Consider the following 23,267-nt stretch of genomic DNA (forward strand, 5'->3'; position numbering starts at 1 on the left):
CAACACGAAGGGGCCCTGTAGGCCCAGGCTGCATGTCACACTTGGACCGAACTACCACCTCCGCCCTCAACCAATCTTTTGGACAGTGAGCACCTGCTGAAAGTGCATCAGTCCTGGTCACTCGTGGTCACTCTTGACCCCCACCCAACCCCACCCCCAACGCCTCACTCCCCCTGACCACTACTCCACCCGAGCGACCTGGCAGCACGCTTCGGCGGCCGTCCTCCAGGCAGATCCAGTATTGCGAAGGCAGAGAAGAGAAGCGCGAGGCCTAGGCGGGTCTGGCTGGAGTGGACCCCCGGGGGGGGGGGGGTCTGGACCCGGCTGGACTCAGCGGAGGTGCTCCAGTAAAGGCAGCTCTGTGGACTCCTCCTGGGAGGCGGGGGCGTCGGAGGTGAGGGGGGTGGTTTCCGAGGGAGGGCCGGCCCCCAAGGGCTCCATCGTAGGACTGGAGTCCAGCGGATGGCCAGGAGGAACAGGCTGCAGAGCAGAAGGACATTTGGGAAGTAAATTAATAAAACTAAAAATGAATAATAGATCACACGCGCACACGCACACCACTACTCAAAAAAAGTCAGGGATACTCCGCTTTCGGGTGAAATTTCAGGATGAACCTAAAATCCATTATAACCTTTTTAGGTGAACTTTATGTGACCTTTTGTAAACATTAAAATATATAATTATTTCACCCGAAAGTCAGATATCCCTAACTTTTTGTGATTAGTGTATATATAAATCTATAAGACATATAATCTTGCTTGTAACATACATCGACTGATGCAACCAGATGATGTGTCCAGGTTGCATCAATTGATGTATGTTACAAGCAAGATTATATATGTCTTTATATGATTTCTATATACACTAATAAATATATTTGTATAAAAATAAGCTACTGCTGGCTGTCCCGAGTGCTCACCTGTGTGCGTATGCTCTGCAGGGCTACTGGAGGGTCTCCATCGGCCGTGGTGGCCGCGGGCCCGTTGAAGCCCTTCTTCCCCGACAGGCTCCACTTCCCGTAGGGCCCCTCGTAGGCCAGCCCGCCGCCCTGTCCCAGCCCCAGCCCCAGCCCCAGGCCCAGACCCGGCCTGGCTCCGGCGCGCAGGCCCAGGTTGTCCTGCAGGCTGCCGGGGCAGAAGCGCTCGGCCGGGGGCAGCACCACGGAGCTGCTGAAGGACAGCTGCGAGCTGGACAGGTGCTGGCCAAGAAGGCCCTGGATGGAGGAGGTGCGGTGGAGCGAGGAGACCAGCCCGGCGTCCATGCGGCCCTCCGACTGGCTGAGCAGTGCCAGCGGGAGCGGCTGGTGGTGGTGGTGGTGGTGGTGGTGGGGCCACGTGGGGCCCACGGGGTTGTCTGTACCTGCAGGGCAGCACACACACACACACAAGAGGAAGAGGGACCATCAGCACAGTCTCCCACACACAGATAGAAAGAAACCAGTGACCACACCCAACTCACACAGACACATGACTTGTCGCTGGCAGTAGGGCAGGGATAAAGACTAACAACAATACACATACATATGATTACATACATACATATGACTACATGCACAAATACATTTTTCACTGATAGTTAGCTCTGACATGCACATAAACATAGGCTTTCTCTTGCACTGAGGCACAAATATGCAGGCGACACCAGGAATGGACCTGAATGGACCCTGTGTGCAACACTTATCTTCCACTATAATCAATGGAACTGGCTACACCACGCACATAGTTTTGCACAGTGTGCCGTGCATACTACTGTAGTGTAACTGAGCCCTCTGCATGAGTCTGTGCTGTGGGTGGAGAGTGTGTGTCGTTACCCATAGGGAGCAGGGGGTGGAGAGAGTGTGTGTGTGTGTGTGTACATACCCATGGGGGGCTGCACGGTGGTGAGGTGTGGCTGTGGGGCGGTGGTGCTGCTGCTCTGCGGCAGGTGTCCTACGGGGTTGCTATTGGTGATGGAGGTGGAGCCCCCGCCGCAGTCCGAGTCCTCGATGTTCCCGCCGCTGTTGCAGCCCGCGCCGCAGCCCTTCTGCAACCTACAGCGCCCACACACACACAAAACACACACCTTAGAGATAAGCAGGCGCCCAGCATCTGATACGGACAGGTAATCTGACAGGTGATCTGGCAAAAGGGGATTTCTCGCAGGTCATGCAACAGTTGTCATGTGACCACGACTTGGCCTCACAAACTTTCATTGTTGTATACACTGCAACTGCACTGCTCCAAACAAAGTACAATAGTACAACAATAGTTTCAAAATAACATATTGCTCTGACAGACTGGCCTTTTGTCTGTGTGTGTGTGAGTGTGTGTGTGTGCGTGCGCGCGAGTGAGAGAGAGAGAGAGTGAGAGAGTGAGAGAGTGTGTGTGTGTGTGTGTGTGTGTGTGTGTGTGTGTGTGTGTGTGTGTGTGTGTGTGTGTGTGTGTGTGTATATGTGTGTGTGTGTGCGATTGAGAGAGTGAGTGTGAGAGTGAGTGAGTGAGTGAGTGAGTGAGTGAGTGAGTGAGTGAGTGAGTGAGTGAGTGAGTGAGTGAGTGAGTGAGTGAGTGTGTGAGAGTGAAAGTGTGTGTGTGTGTGTTGGTATGCGGGCCGACCTGTCCCAGCTGCTGATGAACCAGGCGTAGATGTTGTGCGGGCTGACGGGGCCGCCCCAGACGGAGCGCAGCTGGACGTGCCCGCCGGCGTACGAGGTGGTGAGCGGCGACACGTAGATGGGGTAGCCGATGGGCTGGTCGCACGACGAGTTGATCATGTTGCGCAGCGCCTGCTTGGCGTTCTGGATGCTGCCGCGCTCCGGGTTGCGGTTGCGCAGGAAGACCAGCTCCTGCTGCTGCCCCGCCCAGAGCCCGCGCACGCACTCACGGTTCACCTGCAGGGGGCGCAGGAGAGAGAGAGAGAGAGAGAGAGAGAGAGAGAGAGAGAGAGAGAGAGAGAGAGAGAGAGATAGAGAGAATGAGAGAGAGAGAGAGAGCGTAAGAGAGAGAGAAAGAGTGAGAGAGAAAGAAAGAGAGAAAGAAAGAAAGAAAGAAAGAAAGAAAGAGAAAGAAAGAAAGAAAGAAAGAAAGAAAGAGAGAGACTAAATCAAATTAATAAACTGAAAGACTGAATGAATAAATGAATAAATACATAGACTGCCAAAATGCCAAATCTGTTTAAGTACTGCTCTGCTGAATTTGAAATTGGAGTTTTTCCAAAGAACTTTAAGTGGGATGGAAATAGAAACAGATTTGATCATCTTGCAAGACACAAATGCCTAATTACTTCTTGGACGAAGTGCACTCTGAGTTCCCAGAGAGCGTTTTGCATCTTATCACAACATCTAAAGAGCCCATTGGTCAAAGAGCAAAAGATGGCAGTTCGCCACAGTGCAGTAACAGGGTGTCCTATGCATCGATATTAGAACGCTAGATACCGCATTGTTGTTGAGTTCTATTAGGTGTATATGGTGTACACATAAACATAGCCGTCATATTGCTGGGGGCAACACCTTGGGTGGCTCTCAAACTCTCTCCTCGAGGCTCGTTCCCACTGATCTATAACTAACACTGGATAGACTATCTCATTGTTGCCGCCCCATCATTCTTTATCTAGATCGGTGAGGACGAGGATCGAGGAAGGAAGGGAGGATGTATAAAACACCAAATGAGAGGCACCCCTTTACGGTGTGTGGGCAACACTTGCTGCCTATCAGACACCCATTTCTCCATTGGCCTTTAGTGATTATTGCCCTCACCAAGATGGCGGCGCTGTTGACGCACGTTCTTGAGCCCAATGCGGTATCTGGCTTTCTAGCAACTGTGGTGCTGCGCGCCGTACCTTGATGACCCTGAAGCTGAGGAAGCGCTTGTTGAGCATGATGATCTTGTACTCGTCGCTGCCGTCGTCCATGACGTGGCGCAGGGCCAGCAGGGAGGGCATGTTGGCCAGGATGGCGCTGCGCCACACCGGGTCGCCCTCGTGCGAGATCAGCATCTTCTCCTCGTTGGCCGTGATGGCGTCGTACAGCACCACCGGGTCCTCGTACTCGTCCGGCGACGTGAAGTGGTCCTGGACGACCGAGGAAAAAGGGCAAAGGAGAGAAGAGAGGGAGAGCCATTAGTCAGGACAGGAAAGACAGGAAACAACACACACACAAAAGAGGAAAACAGGAAAGGAGGGGAGAGAGCAGTGAGTCGGCTAAGAGGCCTGGCGATGAGGACTGACATCAGGCTAAAGCTTTGGCTGACAGAAAGGGGTCCTGGCCAAATGAGAGGAGAGGAGAGGAGAGGAGAGAAGGGGGAGAAGAGGAGGAGGGGAGAGGAGAGGAGAGAACCATCAGACAGCCAGGCAGCCTGGCGGTGAAGATTGGTGCTGTCCTAAAGCGTTGGCTGTATTGCAGGAGTGGCCCACCTGATGGAGCTTCAGAGACATGCGCACTCCTGGCGCCACCACCCTGTTGAGCAGGTCCATGTCCGCAAACACCCACTCATCCCTGGGGGAGGTGATCCGGAAGTCCCCCTTGAACAGCGCATGGAGGCCGTACAGGAAGGGCTCAAGGCTGCCAAACGGTACACACAACAGCATTAACAGTCTGGACACACCGAGCTGAACATCTTCAATACGGACATTGATGGTTACGTAGCACAACTTCATCTCAATGGCAACGTGTCCAAAAATAATAATCCTAAAAATCTCCTGCTGCATCTTACCTGGCTGACATGCTGTGAGAGGCTGTTCCCAACGCCCTGCGCCCCAATATACACAGGCCAAAACACAGCGTCACCAGAGGGGAGTCTCTCTCGCTCTCAACGGGCTGCAACACACACACACACACAAATATAAACACTCTTATTACAACAGATCAATACTTGGGGCTTTTAGAGAGGCTTCTGGGAAGCAGTGCTGTTTGCTGTAAATGCCCATCAGAGTGGAATGGGAACTGACGCTAATAACAGAGTCTGACCACAGACAGGCTGCCCCTTTGTACTATGCAGTTTAACTTGAGAGACGGCACAGCATGGATCAACAGACAGAGTATCTTATTTCGTTCGCTGAGAACACAAAAGCTATAGGCAGGATCCCCACTCTCCCCAAGTCAAATGTTGAATTCCATGACTTTTCCCAGACAAACCCCCCTGAATTTCATTGCCTTTTTTAAAGCAGGAAAACAAGAGGAGGTGCCATTTTGTTTGCTGAATTCCGACACCACCGTGGGTCACAGAGTGCGCTCGCGGTCCGGGGTTGGGAACTCACCGTCTGCCTGCGGCTGTTGCAGTACTGGATCCAGTCCAGGTAGACCATGCAGAAGGAGGCGGGGGTGATGCCCGACTCCCTGTGGTCGTAGTCCTCGTCGATGTTCAGGTTGAACGTGGGGTCGCTGTCCACGTAGGAGGGGCTGAGGCACGGGCGCAGGGCCTCTTGGATGGCCTCGGTGGCCAGCCACTCCTCCAGCTTGGGAGAGCGGTTCACGTAGAAGATGATGCTCTGGACACAAACACATACACACACAAGGTTAAGATCTATATAGTATACATATCCTTTTTTGATCTGTGCCATTACTATTCCATAGTCACAAAAGTATTATGTACAATGTCTAAAAAAAAATGATAAACACTGATTTAAGCTTTCCATCACTCTATTTCAGTTAACTGTTGAGGTATATCATAGTGACAGATAAAATTATCTACCGTGGATGAAACTATTTCACAAGTGAAAGTCCATTAGGATTTGGAAAATGGGTCGACACCAATAAAGTGGGTCACTATAAAGCAAACTACAGTTGAGAAACGATCTTGCTTAATTGCTACTGCCATTAGCAGGACAATGCTAATAGATCATGAAAACGTTTGCGCATGTCTCCCTTAATAAGCAGTACCTTCACATAGTAGGTGATGAGGATCTTGCGCAGGTCGAACACCTGCAGCATGGAGGCGGCGTTGTTGTCGCTGATGCTGTAGCCCTCCAGCACGTACTTGGTGGCGGCCACCTCCCAGGCCAGCCAGCGCTGGCCGAAGGCGGCGTTGAAGGACAGCATGTGGGGCAGGTGTCCAGGCTCACAGCAGCAGCAGCCCTCGTCCTCCTCCACGCCCTCCGTGATGGCCTCCACCTCGCGCTGCTGGCAGTACGTACCTGGAGAGGACCACCACGGAACGGGCAAAGGGAGGATTAGAGCAAACGCTTCTTTTACTGACGGTTTCCCATATAAACTAGTCATTTCCTGTTTATTTGCCACTTTGTGTATAAGCTGCAGGACTGTGTTTTATGCAATTTAAAAAGAAACAAAACCATACTAACTGCCCGGTGTATCAACCTCAGAGCTGAAGATTTTTTGCAAAATCAATATATAAGGCTAATGGTTGGAAAATTAAATGGTTATTGTCCATAGAGAAACTATTAGTCTAGGACTAAGCTTAATCCATGCATGGGAACCAACACCAAAATATCCTATTTATCGTTGGTTAATAGTAGTAGTAGTTGTAGTGGTAATAGTAGAGTTAAAGTTAAAAGCTACGATGTGAGTGCCGTCAGTCTCTCTTGCTCACCCCTGAACTCGAGGCCCCTGAGCTGGAAGGTGACGAGGCCGTTGCCGATCTCGATGAGGTGCACCAGGGCGTTGAGGTAGTCGGAGGCCAGGATGAAGCAGTCGCCCGTGGTGTAGTTGCCCCAGCGCCCCAGCAGCAGGTCCCCGCACAGCGAGTGCTGCAGCGAGCGCGTCAGGTGCTCGTAGAAGATGGAGTTCAGGTTGTTGTCGTCGGCACCTGTACAGGGCAGAGGGAGCAGTCATGGGTCAACGGGATACAAATGAGACAACAGAATCCATTTCCTGCTCAAGACAAAAGTGCAGACTAGGATGTGAGATACAGACTTAATTGATCATATTTGTGATATATATTCTATGGTATTTATATACAATAGTAATATAAAATAGCACCACTAAACAGAATCGGTTTTGCCGCATCAAGTCACGTTAGCATAAAACCTTCACAAAACAAATAGTAAAACCTTAAATTCCAAACTATTCCAATATTTCAGAATTTGAATTTCTACCTTATAAAGTATTGAAATGTCAGTGAAAACCCTGAATGCTCCAGAGCCTCACAGGGCTGGCTAGTGGGCAGGAGAGGGCAGACAGGGGCACTCACCTGGGTTACGGTCCAGCTGGGTGGCCAGTCGAGTGTTGGAGTGATCCACGCGCTTGGTGCTGCAAAACAGAAACAAATCAAAATCATTAGGCACGACTCTGGGTGGGCATGTCATGTCATGATGTGTGGAAATCGCTGAACACTGAGTTAATGAGCTAGTGAGTAACGGAGTTAGTGTGTGCAGTAACTGACTTGTAGTCGCGCTCCCAGAACTTGACCGGGCGGGTGTACGACGTGACGAAGACGGCGCTGCCCAGCACGGGGTTGAGCGGCGTGGAGAAGAGGGCAGAGAACACAGCCTGAACAAACAACATGGCCGAGTCTGCAGCAGGGCATGGGTTAAGGAACGCAGCATTCACACTCGTAGAATTACATGCAATCTGACTGAATATACAGTAACAAAGATCTTAAATCCTGTTAAGAGTCAGTCCCCTGCCATTAATAAACATAATCACTCCTAAAAAACTCCCATCCTGAAAAGAATACATTGATCAGTTATGGGTTGTATTAAGTTAAACACTTAAAAGGACACAATATAGACACCTAGGCAGTAGAGTAGCCTGGATAAATGGCAAAATGATTTGATATGCTTTTTACACAGAGATGCCCAGGGCAGAGCCCCCGAGAAGGATACGAGGCACAGCAAAGGGCTGAGCGAAGGCGTGAAAGGCAGAGCCCCAGGTGATCTGCCAGGGGGCGATGTAGGTCAGCACGAACCGCAGCTTATACAGCAGGTCCCAAAGCTGCAAACACACACAAACAAACACACACACACACACACACAAAATCACCTTCTGTGTGCCATTTGGAATGGGTCGATGTCAAGCCTTTCATGTGACATCTGCTCCAATATTACTCATGCAGATAATCTGTATACGGTATACAAACATTGGAAACTGCACTGAAAGGAGGGTGGGGAGGGAGGGGAGGTGAGACGCAAACCTTGCTGAAGAGGATGGACATGAAGTAGTAGTCGAGCAGAAAGGTCTCGGAGAAGTGGGGGTAGTCGAAGCGGAAGAAGAGCGCGGTGAAGCAGAGGGTGACGTACTGCAGCGACGGCGCACAGAAGGACGAGCGCAGCAGCTTCATGCCGGCCAGGGAGATGAAGAGCGCACGGCCACTAGGGGGAGACAAACACAAACACATATCAGAGACGCTCAGCCACTGCCCTGCAGGCTGCAAATGAAATGGCCCACTTCAGAGGCAGGAATATAAGGCACAAAAGACATGAATCTAGTTCTATTAAATACTATTTAGCTAGTAGTGCCTCATTTTGCTTGATAGCATGATTAAACGATTCCGAGTCAATGAAGCTAAATAATGGTGCTAACAAGTGTGCATTGCTGGTCCAGATTATATTAATTTAGTCGTGGAAGTTGAACTGGCATCATGAAATTAGTGACTCCAGCCAACCCGGCCCACATTTCAGGTGACAAATGATGAGAGCCAGAGATGCTTACTAGGTGCCGGCCTTGTCCGAGCTGCGTCCGACAGCATGGGCCTCGGTGGTCAGAGAATTGAGCACCACTGCAGGGTAGATGAAGTACTTCTCCACGCACTGCAGCCAGGCGTAGAACTTCTCAAACCACATCAGCTGGGCCGCATCTGAGGAAGAGAGACAAAATCAGACTCAAAGACCCCCCTACATGGCCTGCCATTACCACTTAAAACATTACAGACTTCATCTTGTTTTATTGAACCCTTTTACAAACAAAAAATGTTCTGCCTGTAGTTACCAGAAATGTTTAAGCCATTGCACAGGATTATTTAAATGTTTCAAACAGCATAGCCCACCCCTGAATTCCGGCACGCAGTGAGAACGGAGAACTTAAAATCAGGCTTTTATATAGACGGCAAAAAAAAGTGCACTGCGTCTCTCAGCGAGCCGCTCACTGGGGCGCCTGGTTGTGACGGCGGGGACACTCACCGCGGACCTCGAACTGGCTGTACTCGCGCGAGCGCAGCACGGGGTGGGCCAGGCAGAACCAGGGCAGCTGCTTACGGAGCTGCGGCAGCAGGTAGTGGGTCAGGAAGCCCACCACGCCAGCCAGGATGTACAGCACAAAACTCAGGGCAGGCTGGAGAGAGGAGGAGAGAGAAAGAGAGGAGAGAGAAAGGGAGGAGAGAGGAGAAGAGGACACAGAAGATACAAAATAGGTTCAAGTTTAAGCCACAAACATAATTGAGCACACTATACAACCATCATTGTAATCATCATTCATTTCTCCCCATTTGTTGAACATGTTCTGTACCAATCCATTTAATAGTAGTCTGCTTAACCCTGAGGGGTAATGTTGTTTGCCTACTGACTTGCTTAACTCAAAGCTAGATAAATATAAGTGCACCAAGAGACAATGTTGTAAGAAGATCCTTCATTTGCTGTGTAGTGGTGCACATATTATGGTTATGGTTCTCAGCGATTGACAGCTCTTTTGTCCTAAGTCAATTACACCGGCCCAAATTCTCTGGGTGCCTCTCATTTGTCTTTTATACATCCTCCTTTCCTTCCTTGGTCCTCGTCCTCACTGATCTCCATAAAAAATGATGGGGTGGCAACAATGGGATAGTCTCTATCCAGTGTCAGTTACAGATCAGTGGGAACGAGCCTGGAGGACCAAGCAGCGAGCATCGAGCATCGAGGACCGAGGAGAGATGTTGAGGGGCACCCTCTGTAGTGAGGCGCTACGGGCTGGACTGCACTGACCTGCAGGGCGATGAAGACGGTGCTGGCACTGATGGCAAAGGTGATGATGGCCATGAGTGGACACATGACCAGGTCCGAGTGCAGAGTCTCTTTCTGCAAGGGACGGAGCAAAAACAAGGAGCCGCATATGAGGAAAACGTTGAACAGAAGCATTGCCTTGTCTGCAGTGTTATGAGTGATGAGGCCTTACCACAGAGTTGCGCAGTTTCTCAGGGAGGGGATCTTTAATCTCGACAGGAGGATCCTCAGGAGTTCGGCTCTCCAGCTCCGGGAAGAACTTTGAGCGCACAAAAGACCTGGACAGAGAGAGAGAGGGAGACAAAAATAAGCAAAACATGGGTCCAAAAACAAGACCCTGAGGCAATGGACGTTTAACTGGCCCAGCATTGTCCTAGTGGCCAGTGTCCAATGTCTAACAGAGCTCAAGCACCTTTTAGAAATGCACCTTATTAATCCTCCTTATTACCTCCGCCAAGGAGGTTATATTTTCATCTGGGATTGTTTGTCTGTTTGTTTGTCTGTTTGTTTGTTTGTCTGATTGTCCACAAGATAACTCAAAGTTATGGATGGATTTCCATGAAATTCAAATTTCAGGGAAGGTCTGAAATGACCCAAGGAAGAAACGATTACATTTTAGGTTTGAGTTATCGGTATCACCGTCTGGATCCAGGAGGCTGTTATGTTTTCGCTTGGCTGTTAGGTTTGCACTCTCTGAATGCTTTTCTAGTTTGTAGTTTTTTTAAGCGAAGAATATAACGTGAATGTAGAGGAGTGACCGAGCCTTTGAGTAAAGGGTTGAGGGGTCGGGGACTGACCAGAGGATGGTGGGGTCACTGCTCTGTCGGCTCAGGTGGTACGACAGGGCCAAGAGCAGCCCGCAGAACACAGAGAACAGGACAGGTACATGCTGCTCCTCCCAGGTGACCTACACACACACACACGTATGAAAACAGAATGGTTTTAAAGTTATATCTTTATGAACACCTCATGTTCTGATTTCTGAGAGCGGTGTTGAAGCGGCTGCTTCACTTACGTTAATGGCGCCCAAGCAGAAGCCGTAGAGCAGGGCTGCCACCAGCACGCTGCGGATCAGGCTGTAAACGGATGACAGAGGGCTTGTGGTGGCTGGAGAGACACACACACATACACACACAGAGTTAGTCAGGAAATCACAGGAGACACAGAAACACAGAGACACACAGTGAGACAGAGGGGGGTGGGACAATTCAGAGTGACGTTAATGCTTTTTCCATTTAGAAAAAATCGGCACAGTGCTGGGGGTTCCCCATCTCTGTCGTGTACGCTCACCTGTTCCTCCAAATATGTGCATATCCACTTGTTCAAGCAGACACATGAGGAAGGTGTTGACCTGAGGTAGAAGCCCGAAGAGGAAGATGACAGGGAAACAGAGGGTGAACACTGCAGGAGGAAAAAACGCAAATCAACACATCAAGCCTCTGCCATGACACATTGTGCAAAATATGTTCCATGACAGGAATGCGGACTTTTAGTAGTTTCCTGTCAACTGACCAATGAGTACGTCTCGAGCACAAAGCAGGAAGTGCGCCGAGAAGAAGGTGACCCCGTAGAGGGAGAGAGGCTGCAGACGGATGGAGCGGCCGCCCAGGTCAAAGACGAAGATGAGCGCGCAGCACAGGCAGAAGTACGCCGGGCGACTGTACACGATGATCCAGTTATGGCCCTGAGCACAAGGAAGTTCACACACATGAATACAGTATGTCAGAGGGATCGAAACTCAAAGCAACACCTGAATTGCAGCATACAGTATATATGGTCCTTATCTGTAGTAATTGGTGATGCTTCCTTTATTGCTACTCGGAGTACTCAGAAAACATCCTGTGTCACTTTGCTTTATTGCAAAGATAACAAATGCAATATATAGCCATTGTTATACTTATCTATCACATTCCAACATGATATTTTCTGTATTTCACAATGCAATTAACCTTTGAACCACAATATGCACAGGTATTCAGTTGACTTCACTTTCCTTTTCTATTTGTACTTACGTGCATTGGGGAGGCCGCATCTGGCTGAACGCTCTACAGAGAAACACAATCCAGTGATTAGTGGGGCAGTTAGTCAGACTATCTAATCAGGAACAAAAAACCCTTCAATGAACTAATCAGACTCAACGTTGATCTTTGCTCTCAACAAGACATGGGACTTCTTTGTGGACACACAGAGGGGCAAAAGGGTGAACTCTGACCTTTAGTAAGGAGTACTGGCAGCTGGCAATGACCAGGCAGAACTGGAACACCCAGATGTCCCTGAAGAAGCCCTGCAGGAGGAGCAGGAACCCCAGGAAGGCCACCAGGCAGGCGAGCACCACGGCAAACACGTTCTCCCCAACGCGGCGGTTCCTGAAGCAAAGGCATCCGCACGGTCACACAGTTATATTACTGCACGACCTTCTAGGCAAAGTTCATCCTTTATCAACATTAGACCAGCTCTCAACAATGTGTGCTCAGGATTTATATTAAACGAGTTTCTATTAAATCAGCTTTATCAGTTTATATTTAATTCAATATATAATCTGCAGAGCAGAGAGTGTCTAAATGCATTAACTACATTCCGTGATGGCCGAGGCCTTCAGGATTTAGGATGTCGCACTCTCACAAGACTAGCATAATTCTTGCACATCATTAGGATCAGGCCTTCAAGCAAGGCAACGCTGACCAAATCACACTGCAACAACACGTGTAATTGAACATTAAAAACCATCAATCAGACAAGGTTCTCTGGAACACCTCAACTGTGTTTTTACATCCAGCAGCACTACTAGTATGTACAGCATGGCCGTTTTGTGACCAGCTCTTGTAGCTCACCTGTCGAGGAGAGCCAGGAGGGCCAGTCGGTCGTAGCGAACTCGGAGCCATTTCCCCGGCAGCACCCAGAAGCGGTAGTACTGTTTGGGCTTGGCCTTCTCCTCGATCATCAGCGTGTTTTCCTGAGATTCGTGAAGGGACTCGTGATCCATATCAAACTAGAGGACCGGACAACCAACACAAACAATAATCAGGTATATTTTCAAAACAACATTCTACTCCATAGGATTATCATGCGAAAGCGGACAGCTTTGGAACATGTGCACAGAGCCTAGAGAGGACAGAACCCTGGGCGGGTGTTTGGACGTTTCCGTCGGCGGACTCACCTCAGACATCTCCAGCGGCACGCGGCGCACCTGCATGCCCTGCATGCCCAGCAGTGCCACGGGCCGGGGCTGCAGCACCGACTGCACCGGCGCCCCCTCCTGGACGTCCGTGGAGGTGAAGCTGGACGACTGCGACTGGCGCTCGCGGTCCCTGCGACACCGAGAGCAAAAGAGCAGGTGAGCGCTGCACTCCCTCCGACTGACCACGGTCCCTCAGTGATGCTACATACACTGATACACGCTTAATGTAGCCTGACGAGCCAGACCCACATCAAGATGTAGGGTCTGGACACTCACCATAGACAGGGCTCAATCGGAGGGGTGGGATAAACAGTTGTCTTTCAAATTCCCTCCCCGCAACAGGATAACGCTAAACGAATCATCTTCTTGTTTTCAAGTAGCAGGATGCGTAACCTTCCCTCTCCACGCAATAGGATAACGCTAAACGAATCATCTTCTTGTTTTCAAATAACAGGATGCGTTACCGTCGCAACTTCTGGTCGCATGTCAGTCACCATTATGTTAAGCCCACCCACCGACTCTATACACGCTGTGATTGGATCGCTGGTGCTTCGGGTTCTCAGCTCCCTGGCTCAATGGATCGTGCCTAGACTGCCCCGCCAGCCAAATTACATTTGCTGCGGCTAGGCTTTCTAGGCTACGCTTGATGGACAAAAGAGCAACTTACTGCACTGGGTCCTCGTAACCACCACCACCTGGCCCAAATGTATACGACCTCTTCACTCCTGTGGACAGCAGAAGCATGTCATGTAATCAATTATCTATACGTTATCTAGTGTTGACAGTGTTACTTTACTTAAATGATTTACAGGTGTGTAACTGAAGCATTCTGTTGAGTCTGGTGAAACAATTACAGTAGCTTCCACTATAATCAATGGAAGTAGCTACACTATGTGATAGCATTGCGTATGTTACGGGACGCTTCCCTGTTAAGATTTAAACAAACATGAATGTCACTGAAAACGGTTGGAGCATCAAGCTATTCAGTCGATACAAATGTAATCACACAAGCTCCTCGTGAGTTACAGATTGGAGATCCACGGGTTTGAGACTCACCGCTCTCGTCGTAGAAGTAGTGCACGGCCCCCTCTGACGTGTCGTCGAAGGTGGAGGCCTCGTGGACGCCGGTGCGCGGCAGGAGCAGCGAGGAGGCGAACTGCAGCGCCGAGGGGAGGGGCAGGGTGCGTGTGCGCGAGTGGGAGGAGGTGCGAGCGCGCTGGAGGTCCTGCAGACTGAGGAAGACGGAGCAAAGATGGAGGTACTGTAGTTAACTCCGATCAAACGAGCCCGCGCTCTCAAACTCCAGCACGCACAGCAGGGAGCTCCTTTAGCTCAAGACATGGGTAATTGGGTGCTATTGGAGTCACAAAGTGCCATGCTGGGCGATCGCCTAGTTCTCCTAGGGCCCAATGGGCCCAATTTGACTGCCAGTCTTTATCGAACACAAGCAGCAGCAAACCTCGTTTAATGAACCGATCTGAAGCCTTCAAATAGTTGCACACTTGTGTTGCAAGCATTCTTCAACTTATCTGGCATGAAAGCACATACACTAACCGCTTAGGGGAGAAGACTCCTAGGGGATACTATTGCTGTGGGATAACAGTGCTCCTGGAGCAGGGAACTGTAGACGCTTAGCAGGCATACCTGGGAGGGGATCCCATGGACGAGGGGGGAGGGGTGGGATTGCTCCCAGCGTTGTGGCGTCGGCGGATGGCCTGGGTTCTCTTCACGCTGCTTACCGAGTCCCTTTTGCCGCCTTCCTCTGGTCCCAGCGCTGCAAACACAGATCGTTCATGGACGGAGATCAAACACTGTTCAGATGGGGCACAGTGCTACCTCATGCAGCAACCAGCGAAAGATACACCCAACAACACTTAGGTATAACTATTGCCATTCCTTGAGTAAAATTATTACAATCAATCAATTCAAATGCACACGTTACATTCCCTGCAAAACGAACATATGAAGTGTTGTAGTTGTGCCGTAGCATAAACTACATAAAGGCAATTTAAACTACTCTTATTGGACTTGGTGGAGCAGCGACAAGGGTAGTCCTCTAATAATCTAGCCTGGGTATTCCCATGTTGCTGTGCACGATTTGATTCACGTTGCTAAGGCAGCCTGGAAACTACCGTCTTAATTTTTCATAGAATCATAGAACGGGGGTGACAGCAAGACGATGACGACCTCTAAGCTACACAGTGCACACCGAAGCTTGCATTTCGGTTAAGAACCAAACCAGCTTTTGTTCAAATCACTACTGAACAATGTAAGGTTCATTTATCAAATGTTATTTTGAAGTATTAAAAACGCTCTACAAAGTCATCTGATATAGGCTAATTGACACGACTGGCTAGCCCATTTGATAAACATTCGTGGTGCCCAATAAATGGATGTGAGCATCCATTCAAATACGAGAAAATTAATGTTTGGTTCCCAGACCACGTCTCATTGAGCTGTGATGGCGTTAGCCAGGCTACTAATGATCAGTCACGCTGTACAACTTTGTCAAAACAATGACTTCTGGGTCTGGGCAATTCAAGTCACATTTTGTCCATGTTTTCAAAGCAACAAGCAAACATGTCACTTTTCAAGAGGCATTACTTACTATCTAACGACATGACTACTATGCTTGTGGAGACACCAAAACATGCTGTCTGTTGACCAATTTGCCACATCTTTAACCTTATCCAATTCAGACTTTCTGATTAAGACGAATACGCACATGGACCCACAGCATACAGCAGTGTAACCACCAACACATTCAGTAATAGCATCTGGAGTCAGCCTTCTTCACAGAGGGGCCAGCAAGGCAGCCTGCTCCCAGTGCAAGTAAACAAGACAGCACACCTGACTCTCCTCTTATCATTTCATCTGGATCTTCACATGACTACATCAGACATAGCTCTTTCACAACAGGAATGCAGCCCCACTGGACCTTAGTGCACAACAACACTACAATGAATGCACCACAGCCAAGGCACATAAGTGGGTAGTGTGTCCATTACTCTCTCTCAGCTTAATATCCTTCTATAAGAGAGCCAGACAGTCAGTCAGACATGCAGACATGCAGACAGGCAGACAGGCAGACAGGCAGACAGGCACACACAATTCCGTATTGGCTATCATCAGCGATAAGCAGAGGAGATGGGCGACTCACCTCCCCCGACAGCTCCTTCCTCCACGAGCTCCCCGGCCCTCCAGCCCGTCTGATTCCCGGCCCAGGACCCCCCGAGCGAGTCCAGCCGGTGGTGCGCCCTGGCGAAGCCGTCCGAGGGCAGCGCCCGCGCCTCCAGGTCCGACTTGGAGACGGTGAGGGGCCTGGGTGCGGGCGCAGAGGCCGCGGGGGGCAAAGGCAGCAGCGTGGAGGCCAGGGTGCCCACGTTGGTGTGGCTGCCGCCGCCGCCGCCACCTCCGTCCATACTGAGCACCCTGGCGTGGGTCTTGGCACTGGCCGTGCTGGAGGACCGCTGGGCACTGCGCATGTGCGAAGGGCCAGCCGCAGCCGCCTCAGAGCCCTCCGCCCCGTCGCGGGGGCCGAGCGGGTTGGCCGAGGCGGGCGTGGAGGCGGTGAGGCCGGCGTTGGCCAGGTCGGGCGAGTAGCAGGAGGTAGAGGAGCTCGAGTCGTCGTCGTCGTCATCGTCCGAGCTGTAGTGGCGCTGCGAGCCGAGGCTGGAGCCGGCGCTGATGTCGCTGCCACTGCCGTCGTCATCGTCGTCATCGTCGTCGCTCGAGTCCTCGAACAGGCTGTCGCTGTAGGCCTTGGCGCCGAGCCGACTGCGCACGGGGATATAGTCTCTGTGCTGCCCGTGGCCGTGATGGTGGTGTTGGTGGTGGTGTCGGCGGTACGAGCCGCAGTCGAAGCTGCTGCTGCCGGCCGTGCTGCGCTTGCGGGGTGCTTTCCGCCGGCCGGGCCGGTGCCCCACGCTGCCCGTGCCACTGCCCCCTCGGAGCAGCTTCAGGTCCTTGGGCCGCACCACCTGCTGCTGTTGTGCCTGCAGGGACGCCGCCGCCGCCGCCTGGTCCGAGAGCAGGAAGGGCGCGGAGGTGACGGGCAGCGCGGGCTCCGAGCACACCAGCCCCAGGGCCAGGCCCGAGGGCACGGAGCTGGCCTGCCGCGGAGGGGGGAGAGGGGGCACGGCCCCGCCGCGCTCCACGTCGCAGATGCCCGAGTTGCCGCTGCTGGAGGGCGACGAGTCCGGGAGGCGCGGGGACTGCGCGGGGGGGAGGATGTCGGCGGGCAGGGCGGGCAAGTCCTCGCCCTCGACCAGAGTCCGGTCCAGGCCCTGGCCGAGCGAGAGCTCTTTGGAGGGCGACTGGAGCAGCTCGCTGTCCGAGAGGTCGTCCGTGTCGCTGCCGCCGTGCAAAGGGGTGTCCAGCAGCGGGCCGACGGCGGCGTCTCCGCCCGTTCCCTGGCCAGCGCCGGCGGTGGACGCCGTCCCGGGGGCCGGCGGGTTGGGCTTGCCCAGGGAGGGGCTCTCCAGCTGTGTGGAGTCCGTTTTTTCGCTGCGGTAGCTGCTGACCGTGCTGAGGGTCTCGCGGTCCGTCGTGGTGCCCCCTCCGCTGAAGCAGCTGTCCGTCGAGCCGGCCGCGATCGCTATGCCGCCGCGGCTGCCCGCGTGCTCCTTGCCGCGGGCGAAGGTCACGGGGTCGAGGCCGAGGCCCAGCAGGTTCTCGCTCAGCTCCTCGCTCAGGCTGCTCTTGATGAGCGGGCTCAGGGGCGCGTCGCCCAGGCTCTCCGACTCGGCCGAAGGGCCCAGCGGGGAGTAGCCGCCCAGCCGGTCCTCCTCGGGGCTGGGCTGGGACAGCTGCTCCAGGGGCCCGTCGTCCTCCACCCCGCAGTCCTCCTCCACCGGCTCCTTCTCCTCGCCGTCCCCCTGGCTGGAAGGGGAGGGAGGGATGGAGGGGCACCCACTCGGGTGGAGGCTGCTGAATCCACCAGACATGACTCCCCCGACCCCCATCAGGCCGGGGAAGTCGGCCATGAGGCCTGAAGCAGCGGCCAGGCACGAATGAACAACACTGCCAGCGCCTATGAAGAAACATCACCATCACTAAAGTAGATCTTTCAAGGTGTAGACAAACAGATACATACAGCATGTGGAATCAGATTTGTTGATTAAGTATCACCAATACTTCAAGCAGAGACTTAATTACTTGTGGAAATCAATTTGTTTCACAGACTTCTTCTGATTTAAGGCCTGATCTAAGTTCACATCCATGTCTCTTCTTAGCACTGTTTGATGGTCAGACGCTTTCCTGGCTTGATGCCAAGTTAGGTTGCGTGGAACACGAAATCACATGGCTTGCATGACGTCAAAACATTTACACTGACTCCATACATTCAAATGCATAGATTTAATGAAAGATTTGATCTGGTCTAATCCGATTATCTAAAAAAGAGTACATGTCTGTTGCACACAGTGGGGAATCTAGAAGGCTTACGTATAGTGTCCTGTGAGCTGTGGCGGAGGTCCTCTCGGTGTGCCGATGTCAAGATCACATTGTTACTACCCTGCTCTCGCATCAGCTCCTTGATATCTGGGAGAGATACGGCAAACAAGGAAAGTGAGTCTTCAAAGCTCAGCCTAAATTCTCTTAGCATCAGCCACATCAAGTAATCCCTTGGCAAAATGCACACTAAAATTAAACCATTCCCTGACAGGAGCCAGGCCACAACACACATTCAAGGAAACTGGGACACTAAAAAAAACACCTCTTCTCTATTATTAGCCAATCTGATGATACTCTGCCTTCATTTGAATTTTATAGAAAATAACTCCACAGTCTCTTTGAGCTCATATCTCCCTGGAATAACTTGACAGTGCAAATACCTTTTGATCCTGCTGTGTCATCAAGCTGAGGCAAAAATTCCTGAAAAGAAACATAAGCCCAAGAGAACAATGTTCATCACTGTGTGCGTTAGTAATAAGAAGAAACGCAATTTCAAAGGGTGGACCTATGGAATATTCTATTTATTCTAAATATTCTATATATATTTTCATGCAAGATGAACATTTCATACACCTTATCCATTCTTTTGACTGACTTACTGACAAACCATTCTAGAGAGGAGTTATTGATCCTTACCGACACTTGGTTAAGTCCAAACAACGAGTGCTGGGAACTGCAGCGAACAGGAGGGGTTGAATTGACCTTCCGGAACACAGTCATCTCTACACCAACAGTGCTGTCCCTGGCAACACAACGAACCCCAGATGAGCCAACAATTGATCACAAATGAGCCTCCACTGCACAAGCCACACAGTGTGGAGAGAGAAGACGGTGTGGTCCTGCATGCACCAACCTGCGTTGGTTTCCATCATGTCCTCCTGAGCCATCCTCCCCCTCCTCCACCCTCTGGTTGTCTGGGGTGAGTGAGGCCTGCCTCTTCTCCACAATCTCTCCCAGGTCAAACATGGCATGGAGGCGAAAGTTCACCACCTTTATGGCAGTGAAAAAGGCTGCCACCACTGCACAGTACACGCCTGCCACCAGCAAACTGGGTGGCAGAGCCTGAGAACAAATTAAGGAGAGTAAGTCCATTAGTCATACCGTCTCATCAGGCTGCTTTAGAAATACAAATCTAGCATGTAGACACTGCATCTTTGACAGGATGTAGAGATGACGACAACTGTCCCCTTCAAGACAGATCAAGCATGTTGATATATACACCACACACCATACACCAATCAGCCACACAGCCATCGTTTCATAGTTACTAACTGTTCTCAACATCAACCTTTTCTAAACTACCAACATTCAACACACTCATCTCTATCTACCCCTGCACCAAGCTGACAACATGGGTTTAAGTGAGTGCCATTAACAACCTCTTTATTTAGCAGGTGTGTTTCACTGATGTGATCAGCGACATCAATCAGATTCAACAAGGATGAAAGTGTGTGTGATGGGGGGGTGTAGGAACCTGAGCTAATCACTGTGCATATCCAAGAATTATCAGCTTGACTACCAGAGCAGCAGCCTGAAACTCACCATGTACAGTAAGAAGGGGAAGGCCAGGAGGAATATCCAGAGGTAGAGATGGAAGCAGTTGGAGAAGGTGCTTTGATGGGGATCCACATACCAGCCTCCAGTCAGTGAAGCCCACACACCCTGACGGAGTATCTGAAGCGCCTGAGAGCCCATGGTCCCCTTCAGATCATTCACGCCAAGGCCGTAAAGCTTCCTATAAGGCTGCAGCTGAACACTGCTTTCGTGTAGCTTCCCCCTTTACACCGTCCCTATAGTGGAACTTCCACTGAGGGTGACTGGGGGTCTTTCTTCATTTTTGCACATCCTAGAATGGGCATTGAATAAGACAATCCAGAGTTATGGCTGTTAGATGAGACAACAGCATTTTCACCCAGAGTCAGTGTAGTCACAGACTGCAGATTTAAATGCAGGCTAGGGAGAGACATTATCATGATCATACAGAGAAGAACAACAACTTGGAATTCACGTGATCAAATCAATACATTCAAAACTGTGTCAGGGAGGCCTGGTTAAACCACTATACCTAACTATGCATTTACAAAACACACAAACAAAACAGCAGAACCTCACAGCTGTCTACTTGTTTCTAAATTAGACGTGTTATTCTATAAAACACTGCATACATAACATAGCACAACATGACAGTTTGATAGAAAATCTGAAGCTAAACATGCTAATCCAATAAACCTTTACAGTGATGCATTACTCAAACAATGTTACAGTACACTACTCGAGTGCTCGTAGGTCAATTATCTGAAAATCAAGTTGACTTATTCAGCTACAACACAAAATAGACCATGTATCCCAACATAGCAACGCAGGAAATACACTACATTTTTAGCCGCACCATGTGGTAAACTCTGCGCTAACTACTTAGCAAGGATAGTTCGGTAACAAAGTCAAGAAACGTTAGCAAATACTCACGGGTGCATTTGGTATGATTTGTGACAACATGCATACGATGTCACGATTACGATAAATATAATGAGTGGTTTGTGATCAGATTAGCATTCCTTACTGGGTACAGTTAACCACTGCAAAAACATAAAATAAACCTTAACGTTTAACGTTATTGTGAGCTAGGACTCACAGTGGGGGGCTGACTCCCTCAACACTGAGGTTACCAAAGTTAGGTATGGTTACAGCTGGCCTTAGGTTGACAGTAATGTATGCTGAGGTTAGAGTTTCGTACGTGGCTGGTGCGTTTATTTACAGAAACATTTACCAGCTAATCAATCTCACCGTAACGAAGATCACCAGATTTCGAAAACAAGTTGACCATAGCTGCTACAACGTAAACGTTAGAGGTCTTGCTGTAAGCTAACGACAACATCAGCTATGTTTATTACCACGAAGTTAACCTTGATAAGATATCATTCTAATTTAAGTCGATCTTGCAGTCTGCAACATAGACGTTACTAGACAACAAATTACATTGGCATTACCTGGGATTGCTCATAAGAAACCATTTCAATTAATAAGAAACAACTATCGCTGGTTACGTTAACATTAGCTAGAAGTATGATAACGTTAGTAACTTGAATGAAGGTTCGATTACGTTAGTCCCAAACTCTTCTAAAGAACGGGAGCTAGGTGGATAGCTGTCAAGCTAACACTCAGTTAAAGAGGCTGACAAAACGGTTAAGTTAACTGTGCCTTAACGTTGAATAAGCGTATATCATCTAGCGTACAGTTAGTCGATGCTATCTAAAAATGACAAGTGACAAAAAACTACACAGATGTTTCCAACCGAGTCCTCAAAATAAAAATGGAACGTTAGTTCACACGTGTGCCAGCTTGCTACGGTAATCTAGCAGTTTACTAAGAAGCTACTATAATGTCCCCTGGGTTTTTAGGAACCTCCAAATCGTATTTGATATTAGGTTAGCCACTTGATTGCTAGCTAGCTAGGATAAGTATCTTAGCTAGGCCACACACAACCGAGTAACGTTAGCTAACGCAATGATAGCTATACTGTTACTAAATACAACTGATGTTGATTAACAATCACGAAAAGCAGATGACCTTATAAATGTATCGACAAACTGCATTTATCACCATTGATTTCAGGTCTCTTCATCCTTTCCACTGCATGCCGCCGAGAAGACTGCTTAGGTTTTTCTTTTTCCACCGCGGTAGATGTTGGCGAGCTGGCTAACTTATCATTGTTTTTCAATGGTCTTCTTGGCGAGTGTCTTCGTTTGAAAGACACGGTCGATGTATCCACGTATACTCTAGTATTAAAACTAAAATACGCCGTATAAACACGTGATCTTGTTTGTCCTCTGCATTTTATAAACGATTAAGTGAAATACTCAATACAGGCATTATAAATGCCAATAAAAATCCTGACTAGCGAACATTATTTCTCCCCAACCTGCTAACTTCCTCCTATCGAATTCGCCCATTCACACAGGTAGCACACACCCACCTACAGGAAGAAAAATACACTCTACGTCGTGGTTGGCTGCATCACAAATCTGTCATAGAAACTGCACTCGCTGATTTGTCTTTGTCCGTCTGACCCTTTTCCTGTCTGAACAAACGAGCCTTTTCAATTGGTTAATTTGATGATCTCCGACCATGTAAAATCTTTCCGTCTATGTTCATTTTCCTAAAGGGAAAATTATCCATGGTGTTGTGGAGAACCAGTGTCATCTTTCTACGCATGATAAGGGCCAGTTTATACAGTGAAACACTCTAAAACTCTCAACATTGATGTAGATCATATGCAAGCGAAGCCTGAAGCCTAAATAGTAGGTTGTTCTGTCAATAAGAAAACTAATAGCCCGTCTTTCACTTTTGTGTGGAATTAATTGTTTATTGGTCAAGACATGGAAATAAGTAGCCTAAATAGTAATATGGCTCCGTCCATAACCACCTAAGAACAGTCATCATCAACCAGTCGGGAGACAGAAATTGAGCATCATTTTGCTATGTTAGTGCACACTGAAGGAGAGTGGAGGACTGCATGCACACGCTTTTTGTCACAAACTATGTGTTCATCACATCATCATCATCATCATCATCATCATCATCATCATCATCATCTTCTTCTTCTTCTTCTTCTTCTTCTTCTTCTTCTTCTTCTTCTTCTTCTTCTTCTTCTTTGCAATGATGCTGATTGCACGCTTGAAAACATTTCAACCCGAAAGTTAGGGCACGTTGTCCTAATGATATAGGCCTATCCTATGTAATGCAGCACAATGCATGAGCCCCATGGCTCCCCTCAGTGGCAAGCAGTTTCACTGAA

General features: G+C 49.7%; 1 protein-coding gene across 1 annotated transcript; it reads right to left on the reverse strand.

Moving 5' to 3' along the window:
• Positions 1-189: 189 nt before the first annotated feature.
• Positions 190-22,393, reverse strand: LOC134080334 (pecanex-like protein 1). Its single transcript, XM_062536721.1, has 36 exons — positions 22,073-22,393; positions 20,015-20,318; positions 19,326-19,534; positions 19,109-19,214; positions 18,853-18,892; positions 18,464-18,559; positions 16,179-18,050; positions 14,663-14,792; positions 14,075-14,250; positions 13,686-13,743; positions 12,998-13,148; positions 12,672-12,829; positions 12,053-12,206; positions 11,853-11,885; positions 11,353-11,524; positions 11,131-11,241; positions 10,856-10,947; positions 10,638-10,747; positions 10,013-10,118; positions 9,823-9,915; positions 9,046-9,196; positions 8,579-8,723; positions 8,061-8,238; positions 7,753-7,861; positions 7,311-7,440; positions 7,119-7,177; positions 6,519-6,734; positions 5,852-6,105; positions 5,230-5,460; positions 4,686-4,789; positions 4,387-4,534; positions 3,814-4,044; positions 2,592-2,866; positions 1,860-2,029; positions 920-1,359; positions 190-480 (listed from the first exon to the last, which is right to left on the reverse strand). The coding sequence occupies exons 2-36, from the start codon at positions 20,165-20,167 to the stop codon at positions 331-333; spliced, it is 7,011 nt and encodes a 2,336-aa protein (XP_062392705.1). The 5' UTR covers positions 20,168-20,318; positions 22,073-22,393; the 3' UTR covers positions 190-330.
• Positions 22,394-23,267: the final 874 nt, after the last annotated feature.

This window comes from Sardina pilchardus, chromosome 5 (genome assembly GCF_963854185.1).
Source record: "Sardina pilchardus chromosome 5, fSarPil1.1, whole genome shotgun sequence".
Classification (NCBI taxonomy): Eukaryota; Metazoa; Chordata; class Actinopteri; order Clupeiformes; family Clupeidae; genus Sardina; species Sardina pilchardus.